Below are 26,154 nucleotides of genomic sequence, written 5' to 3' on the forward strand. Positions count from 1 at the left end.
TTAAATATATAACAGTAACCTTACTCGGTTACAATCTTACTTGCTACTAAAAGGTTGAGATTTTCTGCTCCAAATCAACCAAATTGGTAGGCGCTTTAGCTTTGCTGCGTTTGCTGAGACCTCTTTTGTACTAATTTCAATGAAAACACTTAAAATACACTGCCGGAGAAATTTTGAAAAAATAATTCACAAATAAAACACCCACACCTTTGATTTTGCACACATTCCAATATTTAACACATTTTATTAATCTAAATTCACAATTTATCTTCATCGCCGCAGAGACCGGTAATTTTATGTTTTTTACGAAGAAATAAACTGTCAAAAATGCTCAACATGGCGGCGGAACGCTTGCAAAGCGCAGTGTTGCTAAATGTTCCTGAAATGGTGTCCACAAGGAATTAAATTTTCCACATTTTAAACTTCCGAAATGTGAGTGCGCTTGAGCTGAATTAAGTTTAATTAAAATAATAAATTTTAAAAATAACTTAGAGTTGCATATATTTTTGAGAAGATTAGTAACCTGTTCCAAATTCACACTAAATAATATCGACATGCCCGCATACAACCCTTTGAGTGACAGCGAACAACAAGCTTTGCCGCCATAACGGCAATTGCTTGACAGATTCTGTTTGTGTGTTTGTGAAAAACTAGTTGTCTTGCAGTGACTCCAGTGAAATTATTAATGGCTATGTAAAATATTGTTATAACAGTAAGGTATTATACAAATAACGGTGTGGAAGTAATGTTGTGTCGATGATAAATAAAAAAGTGTGAAATCTATAGTGTATGTATATCTCCAAAGCTTTGTTGAAAAAATGTGTATTGATTGTACCACAGCGAGTGAAAGTGTTTACCAATATTCCAAATTATTTGGAATTAGTACGGGGTTTAATGACGCATGCAGATTGGTAAGTGCTTATTTGAGAAATACTTATAATAGGAAACATTTTCTGCGGAAGCGGCTCTCCCATGATTTCCTTTCTGCGATACTTATCGAAGCCTTCCGAAGCATTGAATACATGTTTATGGGGAAGATTTTTATAGTACACAGTTTTCGTTGTGTTATGCGGAAATTTTCATACATGCGACATCTATCGGCAAAACTGCAAAACAAGCTGCTCAATTAGCCAAGACACACATGTTATGGAGTGGAATATTAACATTGATAAATTTGATCACAAATAGCAGCCATTAACTGCTACACCCTTAGTGATATAAATAAAAATGATGCAAGGTTTGATTTTAAAATAACATATCATAAATAGTTTTTACGAAATCTTTATATGTATATATATATATTTCGGTAGTTAATTTGTTGGTATTTTGATTCAGTTACACATTAATTCGTTGAAGCGTTACCCGCTTTGTTGGCTCCTTCTTTAGTTTTGAGAATGTATAGATCGGTACTGTTAAATCACGTTATACATACTTTTTTTATTGATTTTTTTTTTTTTTTTGTATTTCATGGAAGTTTGGGAATTTTCAGAGTTGGTCGACCAGTAAATAGGGACATTTTGCTTATTTACATAGCCTTAAAGACAGGAATTTGCTGCGCCGCTGAAAAAATTTAAAGCTAGTATTGTTCACAATGGGTGTGTGCAAAAAATAACGAAACATTTAGTTTTGTGAAAAAAAAAATTTCACTTTTTTACATTAGTAATTCAAAATAAACGCCATTCGATATTATGCACGCAATTTTTTGGGATCAGCGGTTTTCAGCTCTCTTGTAAAAAATGGGCCCTTAAAGTTCTCTGAGAAATCGCTGTTACGACGGTCGAACTCAAAGATTTTCATAACTCTAATAATACTTCTGACAATTATCCTTTCAGATCGTGTTGCAGCTTCGACATCAAATTTACCGAAATAAAATCGGCTAAAATACATCAGACCAATAAACACTATTAAAATTTTCTTTATTGGAAAAAATTGTTAAATATGGCGTACTCTCTCTTTGTTGGTGATCATCTTAGCCGCTGCATCAAACAAGACTGAGTCAAGTAATTACAAAACTATTTTTGATTTAGTATAACACTTAGTAAGTTTTAAAGTGAATATCTGAGTATTTTTTCATTTTATGGAAGAATCGGAGATATTTATTTAAATTGCAACAATCATTATTTAATTAAATCGAAATATTTTAACAATATTAACATTCTTAATTTACTTTTCAAAATTTATGTTGTCTCCCTCAAAGTAATTCCCCTTGATCACAACACACTCACGCCAAGATTTTTCTTCTAATTCTTGAAACAGTTGTTAAGGTCAATTTCCAGAATAGCTTTCAATGCGTAGCTATTTATTTACTAACAACGATTTCCCCGGAACGGCCGTTTGAGTTTGCTAAATAGTATTTTTCGGCTTCTGCTCACCTTTGCCCCGATATTCGGCCGATTGATCGTCTGTTTCCGGATCGTAAGCATAAATCCAAGACTTATCGCCAGTAATAATATATTTCATGATATTTTATTTGACTGTTGATCATCACTTGAAGTTGATGGCCGTCTTGAACGTGTTTTATCGCCAATGCTTCCCTGATCCCATTTTGGCAAAAGAAATTTAATTCTGCTCACTAAATTGAATGTAACTTCTTTGTTGAATAACTTCACACATCGTAAAAATCGCCGAAAGCAATTTATATTCTTCAAAAAGACAAGCGTTTACTAAACACTAAGCATTCGTTTAATGTGACATTTGGCACAAACACCAACTTGAAAGAAAAAATTTCGACGAAAGAGTTTTCGCGCGAAATTTAAATTCAAACGTTTTACTATTTTCTGCCCACAGTGTTGCCTATATACATACATACATATGTACTTTCTTTCATGCCACTAACGTAGCTTGATTTTGAGGTTATAGTAACCTTACACTGCCGAATGATATGAGAATAAGGGGAGCCGTTGATAGAAAAAAATATATTTTCCGTTATTGAGAATTTATTTCCACATACATATTTATTTATTTCAGATATGTAGTTCAAACGACCCATCAACTTTAATTGCTATGATATCTTATATTTGGAACATATTAATTTAATTAAATTATAAAGAAAAATCACAATTGTGCTTACATAACTAACTACTTAATTTTGAAATCGAATACATTTGCATGTATGTCTAGAGTCCTATTTCTTAACTCATTAAGCACTTCCTTACACAATCTACGCTTTCGCGAGGGCGTAGCCTAATGACCTACATTATTCTTTCGCTGCAAAGGTTTTGGCAATTGTCGTAGTAACTGTAGCTTCATGCATGAGAATGCGTGTCAACATATACGCAGATTTACATATAAATATATACAATTATTTGGGAGCACCACATGTTGACATAACTTCACATATCATATACAAACATATAAACAAACATATGTACATATATTTATGTGCGTATCTACTTAAATAACATTTACAAATTGGGCTAATACAAATAATACCGCGACTTGCTCAAGTCCGACTAATTGGCGTTGAATTTGCTGGGCGTGCGCTCAGCGTGTATGCCACCGCCGTGAGCGTTGCCATTGCCAACAGCCCTGCCGCAGATCGTAACAACATCTCCGGACGCAGACGCAGCCGCAGACGCGGCGTCGGCCTGGGCGCGGCTGGTGTAGTACATGAGTGTCATCATCTTCAGCATTTTCAGTTCTTTCTTATCCTCGGCTGCTGTGGAGCTGCTGCAGCCTTGGTTGGTAAACGTTTGCGTCGCCGGTTGTGTGGGTGTTGGCTGGTGTGCCTTCACTTTCGCCGCCGCTGCGGTAGCTGCTACGCCTGTTGTTGCTGTTGACAACTGCAACGGATACAGCGGTGGCTCCGCAACCATATTACCCCCGTTGCTGCTGTGTTTGTGCGGGTAATTGTGTCGCTGCTGCTGTGTGGGCGACTGGGACTGTGGGCATGATAAGGGTGATATGGGCAGTATGTGGTGGGCCGCCGCCGCCGCCAAATTGCGTTGATGGTTGAGTGTGGCCATTAGGTGTTGGTGATGCTGCTGCAAGCGTTGCCGGCATGCTGCCTGATATTGTTGGCTGCTGATGTCTGCTGACTGGTCGGGTCTTTAAAATACTTAAGTCATTAACATTTTCTAAAAAACTTTTATGTCCTGACAATTGTTTCACACTTTCAACGTCCTTCTTCAGCTCCTCCATGTCACGCTTCAATTTGGCACGTCGGTTCTGGAACCAAGTGATTACCTAATTCAAACATCAAAAACCGCAGTAAAATTAGTGATTGGGTACTTAGTGGTATGTTAATTGATACGTTTTCTTACCTGTGCATTAGAGAGGCCCAAGGAAGCAGCGATCTCATCGCGATCAGCCGGTGATAAGTACTTTTGATAGAGGAATCGTTTCTCCAGCTCAAAGATTTGATGATTGGTGAAGGCAGTTCGGGATTTACGTTTCTTCTTTGGATTCGGTCGTGTGGAAAAGATATTGAGCGTGGCAGGATCTGAAAATGAGTGGAAAGAGAATTAGTGATTACTGGAATATCGGTTTTTTAATTTCATCACTAAATAAATCATTAAAATTGGGGCTTAAGTCACTTTATTTCGTTTATTTGATTTGAATTTTATGCTCCCACCGACCTTACTGATATCTTCATTTAATAAACCGTTATACTGGACCTTAAACTCAGCACAGTGAACATCATAATGATAATAAAGAACCTTTCGAACGAAGTGATTAGAGAACATGGCATCGGCAGAGTGAAAGGAGTATAGCGAACCAATTTGTCATTCCCTGACATATTCATTCATACGGCCACTTGGAAATCATCTTTGCAGTCAACAAAATATGGTGCAACTCTCTACTGGATTTATAAGTTAAATCTGGCGCAGACATACAGCGATCACCATATTCTCTCGAATAATAATAATTGCAGCTTTAACAGAGCTACTTCTTAGGCCAAATAGATTTCAGACAAACATACTTAAAATGAAGAAAACAACGCAGATGCCTCGAATTGTTCCTTATCTTCGCCATTCCACAAGGTTATCTCAACAAATGCCAAAGTGCGACAAGTGAGAATGTGACATCGTGAGTCGCAGCAGAGACCTACATACATCCAATCAAAACTATTGTCTTTTTTATTCCAAACCTCTATCTAGTGCCACAGAGACAGGTTTAATTTTTATGTCAACTTCTACTTTTGAGTATCGATTTCATGTCTACAAATGCATTAAGGTCTACGAAAAATTATTCGACGATATACGCCCAGATTTCTTGAAATTAGACCCTGTAACGAATGTCTCTCTGATCGATTCTGACTGTCCAGAATCCTAAAAAAAAAAAAAAAAAAAAAAAAAAAAAAAAAAAAAAAAAAAAAAAAAAAAAAAAAAAAAAAAAAAAAAAAAAAAAAAAAAAAACAAGATATCATAATTTATCTCCCAAAAGAGGATGATCTTAAAATGCAATAAATGTGGATGACATAAGTATATGTTCATGTCACATTCATGCAGACATGCAAGCTAATATTATATATACGATATAGTTGTGGCTTCCTAAAATCAGGTTTTAACAGTGTTTAGACACTTATAACAGGATTCAACTGCATATCCATAATCGCATATGAAGAAAGACAAGCATTTGCATAAACGGGACTGTGGTCTTCTGATTTTGTCCACTCAAGAACGTTCGTCAAAAAGGGGATGGATGGTTTTGGAGAATAATATATGTATAATGATAGCTCTACTAATGGAGAAAATAATTACAGCACGAATTATTGAATAGAAAAGGTTCAGTCTTCTATAAGAGTGTGCAGCTGCTGGCGTATGCCGATGATATTGATATCATTGGCCTTAAAAACCGCGCTGCTTTTTCCAGACTGGATTAGGAAGCTGTGATAGTGAACGAGGGCAAGACGAATCATTTCCTGACTGAGTAGGCAATTGTGAAGTAAAGGTCTCTCTCGACTAAGAAATACCAAATTCTACTCATCACCCCCGTCCTGCTATATGGTGCAGATGTTCTGCGGAAGACTTATGGTCCTTTGCGTATTGGCAACGGCGAATACTGCAGAAGTTGGAACCATGTGCTGTACGAGATAGACGACGATATTGACATAGTTCAGCGAATTAAGAGATAGCGGCTAGGTTGGCTAGGTTATGTCGTTCGAATGGATGACAAAACTCCAGCTCTGAGAGTAGAATTAGACGTCCACTCCGTTGGAAAGTGGAGTTGAGTGAGTTGAGAACGTGGCAGCACTTGGAATATCCAATTGGCGTTAAACAGATATGATTGGAGCCCAGCTATAACCGCGTAAGCGGTGCCTACGCTAATAAAGAAGAAGAGAAGACGATAGTATAAAAATAGACATTTTAAGATTTATTTCAAGAATATTTCGTCATTTATGTGTATACGTTCGTACACTTTCCGCTTTCATAGACTTCATTGATCTTACCACATATATTCGATGTTTCGCGGCTTTAGGCGGTTTAATTATGTTTTTACAACTTGATTGCGTGAAAGATCAAAAAGATCATTCGCACTTCGTCGATTCATTAATGAATATGTAAATATATTCGCCTGCAACTTGATTAAAGCTCATACACGAATAATAAACATATATACACAGACACCTTACATCGCTTCTTACACAGCTTCCATGCGTCACACAAAAACAAAGCGAGAACGCTGTTAATTCACAGATGAAAGCATTTAAATGTTTCCCGAGAGATTTAGTGCCATCATTTAACAGCAAAGGCTAAACATTTCTATGAAAATCAATTAAAAGCAGCTACCATAATTTGATCAAGCAATACCAATGATAACAACAATAATAGCAACAACTAAGCGATCAATAATAAAATCAAGATGAATGCATTTTATTGCTTTTAAGTGTGATTATAATTATTGCATGGTTCCAGGTTACGCCTCACGCTACTTTAAGGTCTTTCAGACCTAACCTAATGCGTTTACACAAGTATTGATATAGTCCCAGCTTTTTTGAGGGTGGTAGGGGATGTATCTACATATGTACATACAAGTGTGTATGGTTGTAGACAGGTATCGGCGTTAGTTTATAACAGCTCTTCTAGTTTTTAATGCGATTTTTATTGCCATCTTGTTGTTTTTAGTGTTTACGATTCGATCTTTCGATTTCGAATTTGTTTCGCTATTTTTGTTGTGTAATTTTATTTGTTTATGGCGTGTTTGCCGGTGATTTTCACTGTTGATTGATGTTTGGCGGCGGAAATTGACTCAATCGTCTTTATTTCGCTGCTTATTCATCTTTTTATGAAATACTCTACTCTTGTTTTTACAAGTAAAGGAGCATCGTAAATATATTAGTGGGTATTGTGAGTTTTGTTGAAATGAAACGTTTTCTGAAGTGCTGGCTAAGAGTGGTGAAAATTTCATATAAATATATATGTAAACGCGTGTATAAATATTGAAAGAGAAAGATCAAAGAATGCTATAGGAAAATCAAGAATTACAAAACTTTTCGAATTCTTCAATTAAATTTTTTTTTAAGAAAAATTTTTTTTTTAAAGTTTTGACGATCTTGATCTATGTTTAAATTTATCAAAGCAGTGCTCTGCATTGATGGCATAGATCAAGAAGAACATTAATAAAATATTCGTTTGTCCAGCGTCATACATGTTTTTTCATCTTGGAATAATTAAGGTTTTTTCGGTCGGTTTCTATGGCAGCTATGTGCTATGGTTATCCGATTTCAAAAATTTCTTCGGAAATTGTAATAATAAATAATCTATTAAATATCGTGAAGGTATCCCGTAAAATTAAACAAAAAACAACAACTTGATTTTGACCATTTAACTGGTGATCCAAGTGATACTTTTCTCAATAGCCATTTTTTGGGCAGATCACGCGTGAGTCGTGTTAAGCCGTCATATTATTGTTGTGCAGTATTGTTTGGCATTTCTTCATGGAAAGACTTCTGAACAACGTTTACAAATCGTTCAACTTTATTTCGAAAATTCACGTTAAGTAAAGAATGGGTCCCGCGACCTTTGCTCAACTTAATATCAACATAATTGACCTAATGGGCGTACTATTCGCACTTGATGGCAACACCATCACCCATCTTAAGACCCAGCATTCATTATTGGATAATATTCCACTAAATAGAATAGAATAGACTACGCTCAGCACTCTGTGAAAAAAATATAGCAGCCAGAAAGGTCGCAGCGACTCGGGCATACGTAGGGAACGGCTTGGTGCATTTTATGTCGAGAACTTAAATTGAAAGTGTACAAAATACAGCTTGTACAAGAACTGAAGCCACTCGAATGGTTTCTGTTGTTTGTGGGTCGGTAGAATTATCGGTCCATATTTCTTCAAAAATGATGCCGGTGTAAACGCAACTGTCAATGGCGACCATTTTCGCGACATGGTAACCGACTATTCGATGGGTGAAATTGAAGCTCGTGATCTCGGCAACTTTTGGTTTTACAAATACCTCTCCACTAACCACACATCGAATCGATCAATGGACTTATTGAGAGAATACTTCGGTAGGCAGATAATTTCACGTTTTGAGCCGGTGGATTGGTCCCCAAGATGGTGTGATATCACACCGTTAGACTTTCTTCCTGTGGGGATTTGCAAAGGCTAAAATCTATACAGACAATTCTGCTTGGCTTTAGTCCTTGGATGAAAGCGCCACACGTTACATTCGCCAGTAACCAGTCGAAAAGCTCGAACTAAAATTAGACTCAACGAATGGCCCATTTGAAACGTAGCCGTGATCAACACTTGAATGAGATAATCTTGAAAAACTAAATGCTAAAGAATGTGCTTTCGAATAATAATAAACATTCCCTATTAATTTTTTTTCATTAAAAAAGTACAGAACCTCGAAATAAATCACCCCATAAATTTGTATTGTTAAAGCCAATAAAGGCCTCAAACCAGTTTTAGGAATGAAAGAATCGTATAATAATTAATCAAATTTAGTTAAGAAATTCTTAAAAAAGAAGTAATATTAATGAAAATAATAAGCTCTAAATTAAAATATGTATACACACATTTTCTCAATCTTATTTTCAATAAATTGTTTAATAAAAACATACATCCGGTGTCAATTAAGATTTTTGCTGTCAAATAATTTTATGACATTTTCTTTTTTTTTACCAGGCGGTATACTTCAATCGATGTCCTTTCAGCACAAATGAATTGGAGCACATCATAATTACGCTGTTTGTGTGTGTTTCGACCGCTGCAGCCAGCTGCTCTCTTTCCTTGGCGGCCGGTATTTCATAAAGTCAAAACAGTGGGAAAAGGGGCGTTGCTTACCATTTTGACTTACATAAATGCGTCTATTTGCTCAATTACTGTTTATGTGCCGCAAAAAACGAACGTCACTTACACTAACACACATGCATGTATACATGTATATATGTTTGTTAAACAAGTTGACGCCCCTTCTGTTACTTGTTTATCGGTTTTGCATTACTTAGGTGTTGAAACCAACGCGAAAGGACGACCTTTCCGTCCACAACCGACGAAATGGCGGCACGCGGTACGAGCAGCTGTCAGTAATTTTTCGTCCCCACCTTTTTGGCTTTCGCTTTTCGCTAGCATTTGTTGGTGTTGTCGCTATAACTATTGAATTAGCAGACAAAACGCTCACTTCTGCAGAAAATTAATATTAGAAAGACATCAGGAATGTCGGGGGCATTATGTCCTCCCCTAAAGCCACTGGCGACAAAAGCAATAAAAAGAGAGAAATTAGTAAGAAATTGCGTGGTTTCTCACCTATTTGTATTCTCATGAGATTATACCGGAGTATTCAGGAAAAGTGTAAAAAGTTACATAAAAGGCAGTAATATAATATATGTCTGTGTTTGTATTGTGGTAGCATATTCAACTTTTATAGCGAAGATTTTACATATATTGGAAAATGCCAATTAGCAACTTATTGCATCGTTTAAAAATTAAATAAATTGATTTTATCGCTAGCTAGTTAATATTGATCGTTTTGTTAGCAACCAAATTAGTCACTTAACACTCGTTAGGGACTGGTGAAAAGTAATGTGTTTACACCCTTTGCAATTATTTTGCCTCAAGGGGGTTAGAACTATCAACAATACTACAAATATCGAAATTATTATTCTTTGGTTTCAAGCACGCCGTTTTTCATTTTGATTCAGATAGTTTCTGGAATTGGCGAATGGACAAAAACACTCCAGCTCTGAAAGTATTCGATGTAGTACCTGCCAGGGAAAGCAGAGAAAGAGGAAAACCTTCACTCCGTTGAAAAGACCAGGTGGAGAAGGATCTGGCTTCGCTTGGAATCTCCTATTGGCGCCACCATGCGAAACGAGGAAACGACTGTTGTTATCTCGGCTATAAGCGCGGAAGGGATTTCTACGTCAGTAAAGAAGAAGAAGAAAAACTCGTTTCCTTTTTCCTTACTCCCAGAATACATTGTTGAAGTTAGGTCTTTTCGTAGCCATCTAGACTGACCTAACCCATTAATTTTGACTATCTATGACTAGACCTTATTGATTTTCGTCCAATAATTAGTTTATAGTCTATAATAAAAAATAAAAATATGTGTTTTAATTTTTGAAAAATTAATTATAAACAAAACCCTTGTAAAATATGTAGGTTAGGTCAGATAGCTGACTAAAGGTCGCACGTGGACTACTATATGTAGTCCCTTGTGAACCCATAGAAAAGAAGAACTGCCGTGTTCGAATTTATGTATTAGCAAAACGCTAAATAGCCAATAAAAATTTTCACACTTGCTTAATTTCCATTCCCGCCAGTTGGGTGGAATGTTTGAAGGTATACGCCTTCAAATGTCTAATACTTGACCTCTCAAATGCGGTACAGTCAAGAAGGAATTGTTGAGTTGTTTCCACCTTATCTTCTTACATACAGCTTCTGTAGATGGCGTCTGGTAAGATATCCAATCTTACAGCATGGACGCTAATAGGGCAATGGCCTGTTAAAAGCCCCACAACTAGGGAGACGCTAGCCTTACTACGTGCAAAAAAATCACTAGATCCCTTGCGATCGATCTTGGGCCAAAAGGCTTTTGCGAAGCTTCCGCGAAATCCAGCTATCTAGTAGTAGAGTACGAGAGGATATGGCCCGCTTCCATTCTACCGATAATGGCTCTAGGGTACCTTACCCTCCTATCTCATCAGCTTTGGAATTTCCTGCGATTCCGCTATGGCCTAGTATCCATACTAGTCTTATAACAAAGACCCTGAACCCACTGTTAATGAGTTCAAGGCAAGTAACGCCGCTCGCCTATCTAAATGAATGGTCACTTCTATAAAGGAGGCTGCAGTTTACTGCTACCTTAATGGCACTGCAAAAGTCAATAAGTCTGAAGCTGGAGTTAATAGAGAGCTCCTGACAGTAAACTAATCCATCAGAGTTAAAGTGGGTGAGGATATACGAGTTTTAAGAACCCAGATTCTTTGAGAAAGTTATTTTGCCACCTCAAATTACTTTGCAGATCTCTTAGCACATCAGTCACAAATTTTTCCTTCAGATTTTTTGAGTATTGTAGAATTATGTATGTATGCATGGTGCACATATGCATATGTGTGCGTGCGTAAGTGTGTCTGAAGTAAAATTTCTTAATTAATTTGAGTACCGCTTGCGTTTCTCATTAACTATAGTTGCTTGTTAATTATGTTATTACTTGCTATAATGTCTAATTACATGTAATAGTTAAACGAAGCATAAATTAAATGTAACTATATTTGTATTTGTATATTATATTATCCATTAAAGTAGTTTGCATGTCAAGAAAAACGCTAGTCTGACACTTTTGCACATTAGGGAGGGTCAAAACTAAAAAAACAGTTAACGTTTTTCCTTCGATACCGTTGAACAAATCGTCGAAATGACAAAAAAATTTGGTTCAGCTGTTTAAATATATTTTTTTGTCATTGCGCTTACTCATCTAGGTACGTATGCATCTACATATATGTGTCTACATGTCTAAATATGATTTCACAAAATAATAAAAACTCGAAAGTTATGCACAGCAGTTAATTTTTCTAACGGAAGCGCCGCCACGCATTTCATAGCCACGAAGCCTCGCCAACCAGCAAGCGGAAATTAAGGTCACTTGAAATGACAGCCAAAATGTGTTATGTACCAAAGGCTTGCCTCTCTTTTATGTTTTTAACACTAGTAAGACGGGAGCTTAGTTATACCTCTATTGCCTAAATGCCTTTCGGCAATATATTATATATATATTATATATTAAGTGAAGGAGGTGGCAAGAACAATGATTAATTTATCTACTTATATGTATGTTGTAGAAAAAGACACAAAATTATTAGAAGCTATGCCATTATTTAAATCACTATTTTTTTGTTGAAATTCGAAAGCAGTCAAAATGACTTACATAGGCAATCTAGTGTTAATATATTTCATGTTTGTTTATTGTCCAGCAAGTTATTTCCAACCAGCTGGTTGGCTAATCGACTGACTACTCGTATGTACGTGCCAACATAATAAACAATGAGCAATCATATTTAGGCGGAAAAACGCGAAGCAACTAAAATAGGTACAATATTAACAAATAATGTCATCAGCATAACTAATCATTATGACAGGGACACAGTGACATTTACTTGTAGTACTTATCCGGCAAACGCACACACGCCTGCTTATAAGCGCAAAAAGCGAAGGTGCATGGGGAGGTGTTGCCACTGAGCTGGCTCTGGTGGCAGCAACGGGGCGGCGAGCTAGGCAGCACGCGCTGCACGAAACGCGCAACAAAAACACGCTCAACACGAATGGTGGACGCGTCAAGCACGCTGACTATGAGCTGCTTACAGCTGGATACATTAGTAAGTGTGTGTGTGTATGCATGTGTGGGTAGTCGTATTATTAAAATGAGGCGTAACAATATACGCAACGCGTCACATTGTTTGGCTAAGCAGAAGCTCAAGTAAAACCTATGAAAAGCACACACAATGGCCAGGATAAAGCTAATAGCTGCTTGAATGGCAGATGAATGGCTGGCGGTGGTGGCACTAACCATTGTTGCTGTTACTGTAGTTTCTGTAACAGGCAATAGGCGATGGCGTGCACGCAGTTGTCACGGAATGTTGAAGATGTTATTTGTTTGTATAAGGACAATGCTGCCCTTGCTCACCGCGCGGGTGAGAAGAAGAAGCAGCAGCAGTAACAGCGGAGGGCGCAGAAGAAGGGCGCGGCTGCGGCTACGGCACACGCACATAAAACAAGCATATAGCACAAATATTGTGTTGACTGCGAATCGACTATTGTGCGACATTGCTGGCCCTTGAAAGCGCAGTGCTGGGACATTGAATGGACAGCTTTTTAGTGGAATTGAAAATGAGCGCGAGTTATGCGAACGGCAGCGTCACTAATTGAGACACGAATGTTGGAATGATGATGGATTACATCGTTAAGGATTACTTGAATTATGCTGTTTGTTTTTCTTGCTCGTGTTGTGAGCTTCATCGTCGCCGCCGCTTGCCACCAATGAAAGGCTGCGCACTTCTCGGTTTTTTCGTTTTTTTATTAAATTTTCTTATTTTACTATTTCGGTGCACAAAAGAATATAGATTAGATTTTACTGGACAGTAGAATTTAACGAGTTTCGCTTTGTAAAAATGGTGCTTACAAGAGTGTCCCGCATTATGGCGATAATAGCCTAAGATGTGTCTATTTAACGAAATGTAAAGTAAGTGCACGTATTTTCCAAAATATTTGTAGGCTTCTAAAATAACTAATAAGTGCAGATTTCATAATCCGTCTTCCATGTAGAAACTCTCTCGAATTTTATGTAGACAACAAGTAGTTTCTGACTACCTCGGCCATTTTAGAGCATTTTTAAATGGCTTACCATTAACTGCCATTTTTACACCGAAACCCTTGAGGCAATGATCTCTGCAAAAAATAGCTCAAAGGTATGAATGTTTAGGTAAGAGAAGTCACGTCTGCCTCGACGGCCTCGTCTGCCTCGTCTTCCACATTATTTTCATATTATGCAGAACTAAATGGACTAAGCTAAGAGACATCGGATTCGCGACTTAGCACCTCACTGTTGCCAGTCATAACTTTGAAGTCGAAGATAATTTCATATAACTTGGAACCAGCTAACAACAATAAAAGCCTTGGAATCCAACGCAGACTGTTAAATCATAGTGCTACTTTTTACTGATTAGGCAAATGAAAAGTAAAGAGCTCTCTTGACGAACACAGAGCAGACTTCACAAGTGCCTTCGCCTTTCCGTTCTGCTATATGGGCCCGTACTATGATACCATCTGATAAGTCGGCTTTGGGAGACTTTCGAGAGAAAGGAACGATGAGCTGTGCGAGATATCCGGCGACATTGATATTGTTCAGTGATTCCAGAAACAGTGGCAGTCGGATGGATGAAAATACTCCACTTTGATTTGATTATTCGATTCAATTCCCGTCGGGGAAGCAGAGGAAAAAGACAAGTACTTTGTTGGAGAGATTAGGTGGACGAGGACCTGGCAGCACTTGGTAGCTCAAACTGGCGCCAAATAGCGAAGAAAAGAATATATTGGCTCACTGTTGTTTACGTGGCTGTAACCGCATATGCGGTTACTAGGCGGTCAATGTAGATCACACCTTTTGACTCCCCGCATTCCAGCGGATAGGACAGCATTTGCCATATTTGATACAAATTCACCGGTTAATCTATTACTTCGACTGCTTCTTAGTCTCTGGTGTGTACCAATCAATCCATGCTTCGTCAATGGTAACGAATCTATGCAGAAATTCCTCCGAATTTTGCTTAAACAGTCTCACAAACTTCTGTAAAATGGTCTCGCACTTTGTCCGGAGAGAATAAATATGACATCAATCTCTACCAAAGGAGAATATGATTATTTGAGATGACTACTAATCTTTATCGTGAGCCATCAAACAGCGGTTTGCCAATAAGTGGTTGTATATTTTATTCCCGGGAGTCTCCGATGTTGCCGTTTTCGGTACATGTTGGAGTGGCTCATCAAAATATCGAATTGCGACCACATTCACAACCAGGAAAATAATTAGCGCATTCAGCATCCCAGGCATTTTTTGATTTTAATCGGATCCCCAAAAGTTTTGCTCTTTTTTCATGTTTGTGAATATTCGAGCAAATTCCCTAGCGATATTGGCACTGTCGATTATGAGGCTAAATCACAATCGGGTCCCCTACGTGAAGTACTCGTGCTCAAGTATTTTWACCCTATTTCGGTGTGTTTAAATTACATCCTTATTTTTTAATGAAAATGCAATCGTTCTTTTGACATATATATATATTTTATATATATATTTTAGTATTCGCGCTAAATCTCTAAATGTATTGGAGTTTCAGCAGCCGTTACTTGCTCGGGGAATGCGAGAGCCAATGTCAAAAGAACGATTGCATTTTCATTAAAAAATAAGGATGTAATTTAAACACACCGAAATAGGGTAAAAATACTTGAGCACGAGTACTTCACGTATATATATATATATTCATGTGTATCAAGCAATTCTTAAGGCTAAGATAAGATAACATGTAAAGTTCGGTTAGTAATGGCAGTTGGGCTTTAAGTTTTCTTCTAAATTGGGGCTCATGCTACACATGATAACCAATAAGCGCTCGAAACCTCAGCTCCTATATCCCTTATAAGTTAGTTTTTTAGCATTTTTCTATACTCAATACAAATGCAATTACTCATAAATTGATTATTTCCACATTTGTAAAAGTTAATTATCAGAAATTTATTGCAATTGTATGCAGATCATGCTCGACACAGTTCATTTATATTAAATAGAGTATGTACTACATAAAAGTAGTTCTCAAGAACACTTGGTTTCCTATTACGTTCCTTTACAAATTTGCTTCATTTATTAATTCATTGATTTCGCTTTGTTACCTTGGCCAATTGCACTTGTGTATGGTTCACACCCGCCAATTTACACGAAGGTCTGATTTGTGCGCTTAAATACTGGACACGTGGAGTTCATGTCCAGCGCCAATTTGTTTGTAATTAATTAAATACCCTGAGTTATGCTCAAACGGTGCATAAATTAATTAAAATCATAACGAAAACGTCAAGTGTCGTGTTGAAAACCCATTTAAGTCACATCGCAAAACAAGTCGGATTAGCAATAATTTGTGTATTTTTTTATAATTTACAACTTACAAATGTAAAAAATGTAAGAACACACACACATGAATATGAATATTTGCATAAACTTATGAATTTGTGCCGAGAATTAAAGTGAGAGGCGTTCAACAAAATTGAATACAGAAAAGAATTATTATTTGCGTTTATATTGCGATATGCAAATGAACCTAACCGATTTGTAAACGGTTATTATTAATATTTATTTTTAACGCTTAGAAAATGGCTGATATTGGATTTTGGATTTCTTAAGAATTAGTTATATTTTTAGAAAATAAACTTAAGAGTGGAATATTCAATGGGTCAAATATTCTAGAAACTCTGAATAAATTACTATGATCAGAAAATAGTAAGACTTTGTTCTTAATTTTAAAAATTATAATTTATTCTGCAAAATCTATGTCGTCCCCTCAAAGTAAATCCCCTTGGCCCCAATACACTTGTGCCAATGTTTTTTCCTCGAAGTCAGTTGTCGGAAAAGCCTTCAAAGTATAGCGATTTTCGTTTAATGTCTTCAATTGACTCAAAAAGGTTTCCCAGGAGCGGTCGTTTGAGTTTGCTGAAAGCCAGAAGTAGGGATGCATAGATTGTTTACAGAATCGATTCCGATTATTTTTTTTTATATTTTTTGATTCTAAGAATCGATTAGTCAGCTAAAAATTTACTTATTAAATCACAAGGCATATATTCACAGTGAATAATTCAAGTCTATTAAATAAAACACAAAAATAGTTAAAAACAATTAAATTTTTTTGTTTATAAATAATGTACCAAGAACATTACATTTCATTTACATTTTTTTTAAATAATTCAAGTTGTTTAAACAAGTTTAATAAAATAAGATTTTAAATAAATTTAAAATAAGTAAAAGAACAATAAGCTAATTGTCAGTTTAAGAAAACCATACATTTTCCGGGACATATCTCAAAAACAGAAGCATATTTTCGTGATCAGGCGTTAATCGGTTTATTACTGTATATACTGAGGTATGTATAGCTTAAAACTATTCACTTAATTAATAGTAAAGTCGAATGTCAAGAATCGATTCTTAGTTGACTTGGACTACTGAAGATCGATTCCGAAAAATCGATTATTTTACGATAAAACTCGACTATCGAGTATAAGTTAAATCAGTCGAATACGGTGTTGTCGGCATGAAATTGGCTGAAAATTTGGCGAAAAGATCACGAAGAATTAATGCAGTATGCAACGGACCGAAGTTGTCGGCCCATAATTCCGCTCTCTTTTTATTACGAATAGTTTCGTGCAAACGATGCATAACACTCAAATAGTATTTCATGTTGACAGTTTGGCCCATCGAAAGGAGTTCGGATGGCACCACAACTACCAAAATAACCCTGATTTTTTACCAGCGAAGGCCTTTTAAAACATTCTGAACATTTCGGCATGAGAAATTTAATTCGACACACAAAATTTAATGGAAGTTCTTTGTTGAATAATTTTACTCATCGCAAAACTCACCGAATGCACTTTATGTACTTCGGAAAGACAAGTCATGTGACATTTGGCACATATTAATTCTTTTAGTAAGATTTTTATAAATATTTAATAATTCGTAGTAATCACTTAATGCCAGTCCTAGACTACAACATGGATGCATAAGAATTTTGATGGATGTGGCTTCGCGTTGACTTGTAGGAACACAATTCCTCTCTGCTGCCCACTTGTAACCAATTGCTTACAATCACACAGACGGCTCAAAGTGTTCTGCCCCAGACAGTTTCCGTTTGCCAATGCCAAAAGTGATTTGATTTCCATTCCCGCTAAACAACCGCTTCACAAATGGATCAATTTTGTTGTGATCAAGCAGCAATTCGCAGAAGAAAATTCGGTCCAAGGGGCTCTTTTGCGTTACCTCGTTTGGCAACTATACTTCAAGTTTATTTTTATCTAAATGGTTCTAAACAATTTTTTATACAATGTTTAGTTTTCGGCCAATCGAAACAGTGTTTCAGGTCGTAATCGACTATTATTTTTATCGATATTTTTAATGATTGATCTTCTAGACATCAAAATTTCCAGAACGGAATTCACGTATTATACTATCAATATCATAAATATAAAAAAATAATGGGTTTTATTTTGCAAGAATTATGTTATTTGATAAATCCTTATATTTTCGAGGACGCCAACCAAATAGCAAAGCAAAATGCAATTTTTATTTAACACTCATGTATGGTACGTACACAGTTATGCAGGTCATACATATATGTAAGCTTGTACACTTAGCCTAAATAACCTGATCTCTGTTTGGTTTTTTTTTTTTTGGTGTTTGATTACAAAGTAATTTGTTCACTACCATGCGGTTAATTCATATGGTTGATGGTTAAATGGATTTCCAGAAAACCAACCAATTAACCACAATTAATTAAAAGATGCTTATCTGGGCTTATTTCAGTCCTCACCGCTATCGTTTGAAGCAACGCTTGCTGTTGCAGCAACTCCACTGGATACTAAGTATTATCCCATCTAAGTCGCCTTGGGCGACAGCACTCTCACAGCTTAGCTACTTGCTATTGCTGCCCTGGAAAACTCAATCAAAAGCCATTAAAACATCAGCTTAACTGAGGAAGCTGCAACTGCCTTTGTGAATTCGTGTGTATGTGTGTGTTGTGAGCTGGAAGAAAGCCGAGCGAGACTATTTATAATTTTGGCTTCCTATTAGATAAGCGTTAATCGCTAGTTTGATGGAACGATGCGCTAAGGTGCCGCGACTACAGTACACACATACCTACCTATGGTTACTTCACTATTATGTAAATATATGTGTATGTATGAGCAGTTAAGCTGCTGCACAAAAATGGTGGATACCAATTATGTTAATTAAGTGAAATGCTGAGTGCTGTCATTCAGAGACAATAGAGACATACTGAATTAAAAATGCCAACGGTCAACGCTTTTGCTTTACAGTTGTTGTTGCGAAACAAGATTTTGGATTTTACAAAAGTGTTTTTATTTATTATCTTGCTGAGCTGTGAAGAAGGTTAACTTCATTTCATTGACTTTAATGAATAAGATTGTTGAAGGTGGGAAAATAAGTAGCAAATTGCTTAAGTAGGGTTTATCTCTCAAGATTGATAAAGTCGTGATTTAGCTCAAATTAGTTTTGAAAGTTTAATTTGGAAGTGTTAATATCATGAGTATATGGATGGATATATGTACATACTGAGTTTAGAATATATCTAGTAAACTGCATGCCGAGAAAGATTTCATCAAAAATGTTGTTCAGTGCCTTCAGTGAACTATGAGTTGGCAGAAGATGGGGTTTCTCACCGAAAGTATCGCTGTGGCTCCACGGCACCAAACTCAACCCCACTTTAAAGGAAGATCGAGAGCGTCCACTAGTGATACTCATAAGCATGTGTGGTGCACTATGATAGACTCCAACAATGGCACTTAATGCCATTTTGCGTAGTGTGCCTATTAATATTGCCGGAAGGTGTATGCCAACAAAAGTTGCTAAACAACTCATGCCTGAATATTGAATCTATGCCGGATTTACTCTTGCCCACAGGGGAGAATCAGCTTCTTTATGGATGGAGAACATTGGTAGAAGAATATGTATATTGCTAGGAATCCTCTATCAACTTTAGTTTGTTGACTTCCTGACTAATGCAGAGCAGCGATGATAGCTTTAAGCTCATTAGCCGTGCGCTCTCACAGCTGGAGATTGAATGCTTAAACTCGTTATAAATGGCAATAATTAATTTTCCCTTAAGATTAGTATGGGTGTCAGGCAACAGGTAACTGTAATGTTGATGATTTGGCAAGGAACAGTAGCCGGTCCAGGCTATCAGTAAAATGAGAACGGGCCGGGGCTTCCCTCTCTTCAGGTATTCTACTACTGTGTAGCTGGGCTTCACAGGAACCGCCATAGTTGGGTTACCATCAGTTCATGCGCTGTCGAAAGATTCTTTTGGTCCAAGATTGATCATAATAGATCGAATGAGATCTTTACTAGCCTCTTTCTAGCTGTGACATTTCAAATGGGCCATTTCTCTATCGGCTATTTATGCTGAAAGGTTGAGAATCTTACCGGACACCAGCTGAGGAAATTGTATGGAAGAAGACAAGGTGGAATCGTCTCAACATTTTCTTCTAGATTATCCCACGTTTGCGAGACTTGGGGCTCACGCTTTCAAACTGGTGGGAATGGAAATTAAACGCCTGAGCAAATCTATTTTATCCAAAAGGCGACTCTCTGGCTTATAATTCTGAAGTACAGGGGCTCTGCTTTTATGGCATCACAAAGGATTACATATAGTAGTGCGAGTACGATCCTTGGATTAGTCATCAAACCTAACTTGGATCAGTTTGATACAACTTTGATAAAACGGACAACGTAGTGACGACCGCTTGCTTTTGGACGTCCTTTCGAATTTTCTTTCAACCAACTCTCCAACTATGATAGATATTCAATGCCAACTCTTCAACTCTTTCTTCATCTTCTTCTAATAACATTTGTACGCTATTCCAGTGAAGTTAATAAGAAGTATGATATTTGAAATCGTATGTATGTAAACATACACCGCAAATTTTTCATAGCAATTTTTGATTTTCCCAGCAGTGACACTAAAACATACTAAGAAGAACAAAATAATCAAACAAAATACCAAAACTCTTCTATCACGTGACAATACTTGCAACAGCCTGGCAACCAGTCGGCAACACACTTGACAAAGGCATTCATTTGTAAACTGTGTAATTTCATTAAAATCAAATTATTTACCGTTGAACGAAGAAATTGCAAGGTTATTAAAAACTCTTCTTGCGAATTCGAATTCAAATATTCAAAAGTGCATGTGAAAAGTCGAAATTTGTGAAAGCACAGCGCATGTTCAACTTCTACCGTTATATGGATGAGTATATGTGAATGCATATTGATATACGTAGGTATATATGCTATCACATATGTGTGTGTGTGTGTGTGGATACCTCCCAAAAGCGATCATAAATGTAACCAAAGTTGTGACAAGCGTTTTCTTTCATACTTAACCGATCGTTTGCCGTCACTGCGATCTCTTAATGAACGGCCTTCATCAATGCAAATTAGGGAAGAAGCCAAGGCGACATGAGCGGCACCTCACAACAAGCAGCGATAAAAAGGTACAACAATAAAAATATGCTAAAAGCGTTAATTACATTCACGAAAAAAAGGATTGAAACGGACCGCCGACTTTACGCGTATTATTCATAAACACGCCGCCGCAGCAGACAAAATCCGAAGCGGCCACTTTTAAGCTTTGCCAGCGCTTTTGGCACTCATCGATGAGCAGGGTAAACCGCAAAAGCCTCTTCCAGCCAATATTCATAAAGGCATGTATTCATAAATGTGCCGACATAGACCCACCAACATATGAACACACGTAAGAATGTTAAATCATGAAAGAAATTGCGGATATACTTAAGTGAGAACTCGGTTAAAGTGTATCAGATGCTGCTTAACAACAACAAAATAATAAAAGAAGAAAAAAAAAAAATTAATTTCGGTTCCACCGAAGCTAGAATACCCTTCACTATGAAAACATTTTTCATACAAACGCTTGATTTTGTACGATCAGTTTATATGTCATCTATATGCTATAGCACTCCGATCTGAATAAATAATTTGTCTTAAAAAATAATCCCTGCCAAATTCTGTGAAGATATCTGGTCAAACAAAAAAGTTTTTCATAGAAAAACTTGATTTTGAACGATGAGTTTGGGTAGCTTCTCTGGGTGTAAGAGACGTGTGCAAAAATTCAAGTCGATAACTCAAAAATTGAGGGTCCAGTTCAATTATATGCGGACATATGATTAAACTGTCAGACGTACAACTACTCAGCTTGTCACGTTGATCATTTATAAAGGGTGATAAATTTCGACATTCCCAATTTTCGATGACTCGTTTGAACATTTCGACTGGTAACTGGTGAATGACACGCGTGATGTTTTATTCCAAGACCTGAATCGAAGCGGGATCGCATAGACTTTGAACTTTACAAATTCCTACCGGAAAAAGTATTACGGGTGATATCACACGATCTTGGTGGCCAAACGACTGGCTCAAAACGTAAAATTATTTGCCCACCGAAGTGTTCTCTCAATAAATCCATTAATTGATGCGATTTGTGGGAAGTGGCGCTATCTTGTTGAAAACCAGAGACCAGGATCTTCAATTTCAGGCATTAAATGTCGGTTACAGTGGCGCGATAACGATCGCCATTGACGGTTACGTTCTCACCGGCATCATTTCTAAAGAAATATGGACCGATGATTCGTTAGACATTTAAACCACACCAAACCGTTGTTTTTTCTGGATGAAATAGCAGCTTTTGAATCTCCTCAGGTTGCAGGGAAATTTTGCCTGCCTGGGTATGTAACCCATTGCTCCAGAAATGAACCTCGTTGCTAAACAAAATTTGGCTCGAAATCGCCGGATCTTCTTGGAACTTTTCAAGAGCCCAAAGGGCTAAGTGATTTCGCTTGAGAAGGTCGAGCAACTTCAGTTCTTAAACAGGCTGTATTTTGTACGCTTTCAATTTAAGATCTCGACGTAAAATACGCCAAGTGTTGCATACGTCAGTTCGAGTCGCTGCAAATGGCGCCGAATCGACTATCCACGGTCTTCGTCTACACTCTGTTCAGGGTATAAAAATATCAACAACAAAAACAAAGAGCAATAAAGCGAGCAAGTGACTGACGTACATCGCATGTACCTACCGATTGTGTGTGTGTGTGTGTGCGTGTGTACCTGAGCAGCTTATTGCCAAATGGAGCGCAGTACTGTGGACCACAGATTGCGTTGTCCAGAAGCTCGAAAGCATAATCAAAAACTAATTTTAATCCTGTTGTGGCCGTTGATGAGGGATCAAATAAATGCGCTTGACTGGATCTGTCGTGCGTGTTCAGGGATTGCGGCAATGCAGTGTCAGGTACAGCCAAGTAAAACAAGGTAACATTAATAGTAGCAACAACAAAGCGATTAGCAATACAAATTATTATATGGCCACATACTTGTATACAAATTGTGAGAAAAACCAAAGTTTATAAATGCTGAAAAGCAACAACAAACGGAACGAAACAACAGTACCAAAAATTGCTTCCACAAGCTACTAATAAAGCGCTGTTGCGGTTTCGGTTGCTTCATTTGCTTTAGCTGCCCCGCTGTTGGCTACTTAACGGTAGGCCCCACACACACGTCAACTCCGGCTGAGATCCTCTCAATTTAAGTAGCCTTTTAATATTTGAAATACCGCAGTAGCGATTGGTGTCGGCAAGCTCCAACGCGGATGAGTCACAAAATGTCATTAGATGATTGAAATATTGGATATTGTGTACTGTGTGAAATATTTGAAAGTTCAAGCGAAGGAACTTTGTGTGGGTTCAGGTTTTCATGAGGTGCTTAGCAACATTATCAGTAGTAAGCTTCACGCTCGTTTCGTTATAAGTTATATTAATAGCCTGTGTGGATATTTCTACAAATCCATTCAGACTTCGGACGATTTGGGAGAATTCTACAGAGCAGCTGGTTTACCCAACTCCACATTGACACTACATACTTTTTGGGGTAGAATCTCGTGATGTTGTATCTGGCTTATTCATCATAAATAGATATTATGGAATTAAAAATTATATAGAAAAAATGGCAGCTTGAAACCATGTGATTTTAAGCTTCTGAGGAGTCAACTCTATTAAGACTGATTGGTTTTTTATGTAATTAATTTACTGAACTCATAAAAAAAGTGAATTCTTTGCTAAGAATTTGTTTTTTTTTTTTGTGACAGATCAGCTCCTTCAGCTTCAGCTACAACTTTTGTTATATTTCTTCGATCGTCTGAAAACGGGTTGATCGATCGTATTTTGGCTTTAAATTTGGTAATTTTTCATTTTCAGCATTATCATGGTGTAAAATCCATGAAATGTTCTTCCAAAGTTCCAGCCGTTTTGACGGATGTTCTCACCCTTACGGACAAATTGAATTTCTTATAGCTCGTCTGTCCAAAACAAATTCATGATGTACCAAATCACGAGATTGGAAAAAACTGAGTATTGCACTGATTTTTGACCAGCTTTGGCGTGTTTTTGTTTGGTTTCGGCTCGTTTTTTAACCTCCATTCCGACGATTGTTGACATGTTTGCATGTCAAACCTATAAATCCATGTCTCGTCGGTAGTTATAATCATCCATAAATGTGGGATAGAGATTCGGACGATCAAACATGTCCAAAGAGACCTGTTAACGGTACTCTTTTTGAAAAAAGTTCGACTAAAGCGTTTTATGCTCAAAATGTCCACCAAAATCATTCGATTTGACTTTGTCAAACTCTCTTTCATTTTTCTAACACTTGGCTGACGATTTTCACGCTTCAATTTTTTAATATTTTCATTAGTTGAAGAGGTCGAATGTCGTCGTGAACAAGGCATGTCTTTAACGATCTCTTGACCATCTTTGAAGGCATTTTACCACTCCTAGGCTTGTGGTTTTGATAAAACTGAATCAGAAATGTACTGCAGGAGTGGTACATACTTGGTAACGTTATACGACCTGAGGGGTGAGGGTTGCACTAGTCCCACACTTAAGTATGTATGGGGTGACAGCAGAAATGTTTACAATGTAGCTTTTCATTTACAGTCTCATAAAATGTGTTTTCACTTACCAAAAAAAATGAAACAAGACAGGTAGTTTAAAGAGATAATTAGAAAAAAAAGAAAACTGTTAATCTTAGAACCTTCTTCCCATAATTAAATGCTCATGCTTAGAGAGAATTTTTTAGATGTATCCAAGAACCTATTTTTCAGAGTACCAAGCTAAAATGTTTTTTTTTTCACCCACCCTAATGTATTGTATAATCATTCTCCTTGTGGACTCATCATATTGTGTCGTTTTGCCACTTATTTTGCTCACAATTCACATTATTCACATCGTTAATCAATCCATTCACAATTCACTTTCTTATCTTGAATGTGTTACAATTTGTAAACATGCGCATGCGCAAGCGCAACAACGGTTAATTAGGGCCATGTTATTGGATTGCGCTTGCTAGCTTGTCTTAACTGCCATTCACCGCGCGCAATAAACCGTACATACGAGCCATACTTATATACTATGTATGTATGTATATGTTTGCATTTATAGAGCGCATGTCGTGTCCAACAACAAACAACGAAAAGGTGTTATTTTAACAACGTCTCTTCATTTATCATGCATTCCATTAAACCATCAGCCATTGAACAGTTATACGTGCACCACGCCACCACCAACACCGGCGTCACTGCAACCGCCATCGTCGCTGTCGCTTACTCACGATCTTTCTTTGCAAGGCAGCGAATGGTGTGGGCAGTGCAACGGTCACACAAGTCAATTTCTTCTTCTTCTTTCTCAGTGACTGCAGATATTCCGGGTGGCTATTAAGTGTGTTTGTTGCCACTTTTATAGCCATGCTCCTGACACTTGTCTACAAGAAAATTTTAAGGTGCTTATGTATGTTTGTTTATATACTTATGTCCGTCGCTACGAAAATATATGTATGTATGTATATGATTTCTGTATGTATTTGCATGACATCGATCCTCTGTTGCTGATAGAACAGCAATCCAACTCTTCATTTCTTGTTCTTGCTTAACTGCGAATATCCAGATAACACGGTTGCCAACTGTTATGAAGGAAAATTGTATATCTGTTAATTGCCGATCTCTTGGAGGCTTGCGAATTTGCTACAACTGCTTGATTTGGCGCTGGGAAAATATAATATTTGGCCTTTAGGAATCCAACTTGTCTAAGTTGGTAACCCTGTTTTTTACTCGCTCAAAAATATTTGTATGTATGTATACCATTACCTTAATTATATCCAGTTGGAGGCTTGTCGGCGCATTTCAATGAAATTCATTTTATTGTATTGATTCTTCGTGTGGAGTAAGCTTTCTTGTCTGTCTGGTTATATTTACATATGATTACCGTAGGCGAGAATAACTGAAAGTGGTGTCAACATTTAAAGTTGAATTTCAAGCGGACATGAATTGTGACGAATTAGAAAGGTCTTTCAGTTCAGCTACAGATAGT

The 26,154-nt window shown here is 37.1% G+C and overlaps 1 protein-coding gene across 1 annotated transcript in view; it reads right to left on the bottom strand.

Annotated features, from left to right (window-relative positions):
• Positions 1 to 3,354: 3,354 nt before the first annotated feature.
• LOC108967587 (muscle-specific homeobox protein tinman-like) overlaps positions 3,355 to 26,154 on the bottom strand; it is a 64,961-nt gene continuing 42,161 nt past the window's right edge. Inside the window, exons 2-4 of the mRNA XM_018931108.1 lie at positions 4,263 to 4,441; positions 4,100 to 4,185; positions 3,355 to 4,047 (exon numbers count right to left, since the gene is read on the bottom strand). Of these exons, the coding sequence (XP_018786653.1) occupies positions 3,453 to 4,047; positions 4,100 to 4,185; positions 4,263 to 4,441 (860 nt within the window). The 3' untranslated portion in view covers positions 3,355 to 3,452. The remainder of the gene's footprint in view (positions 4,048 to 4,099; positions 4,186 to 4,262; positions 4,442 to 26,154) is intronic.

This window comes from Bactrocera latifrons, unplaced genomic scaffold (assembly GCF_001853355.1).
Source record: "Bactrocera latifrons isolate USDA-ARS-PBARC rearing strain unplaced genomic scaffold, ASM185335v1 scaffold_191, whole genome shotgun sequence".
Classification (NCBI taxonomy): Eukaryota; Metazoa; Arthropoda; class Insecta; order Diptera; family Tephritidae; genus Bactrocera; species Bactrocera latifrons.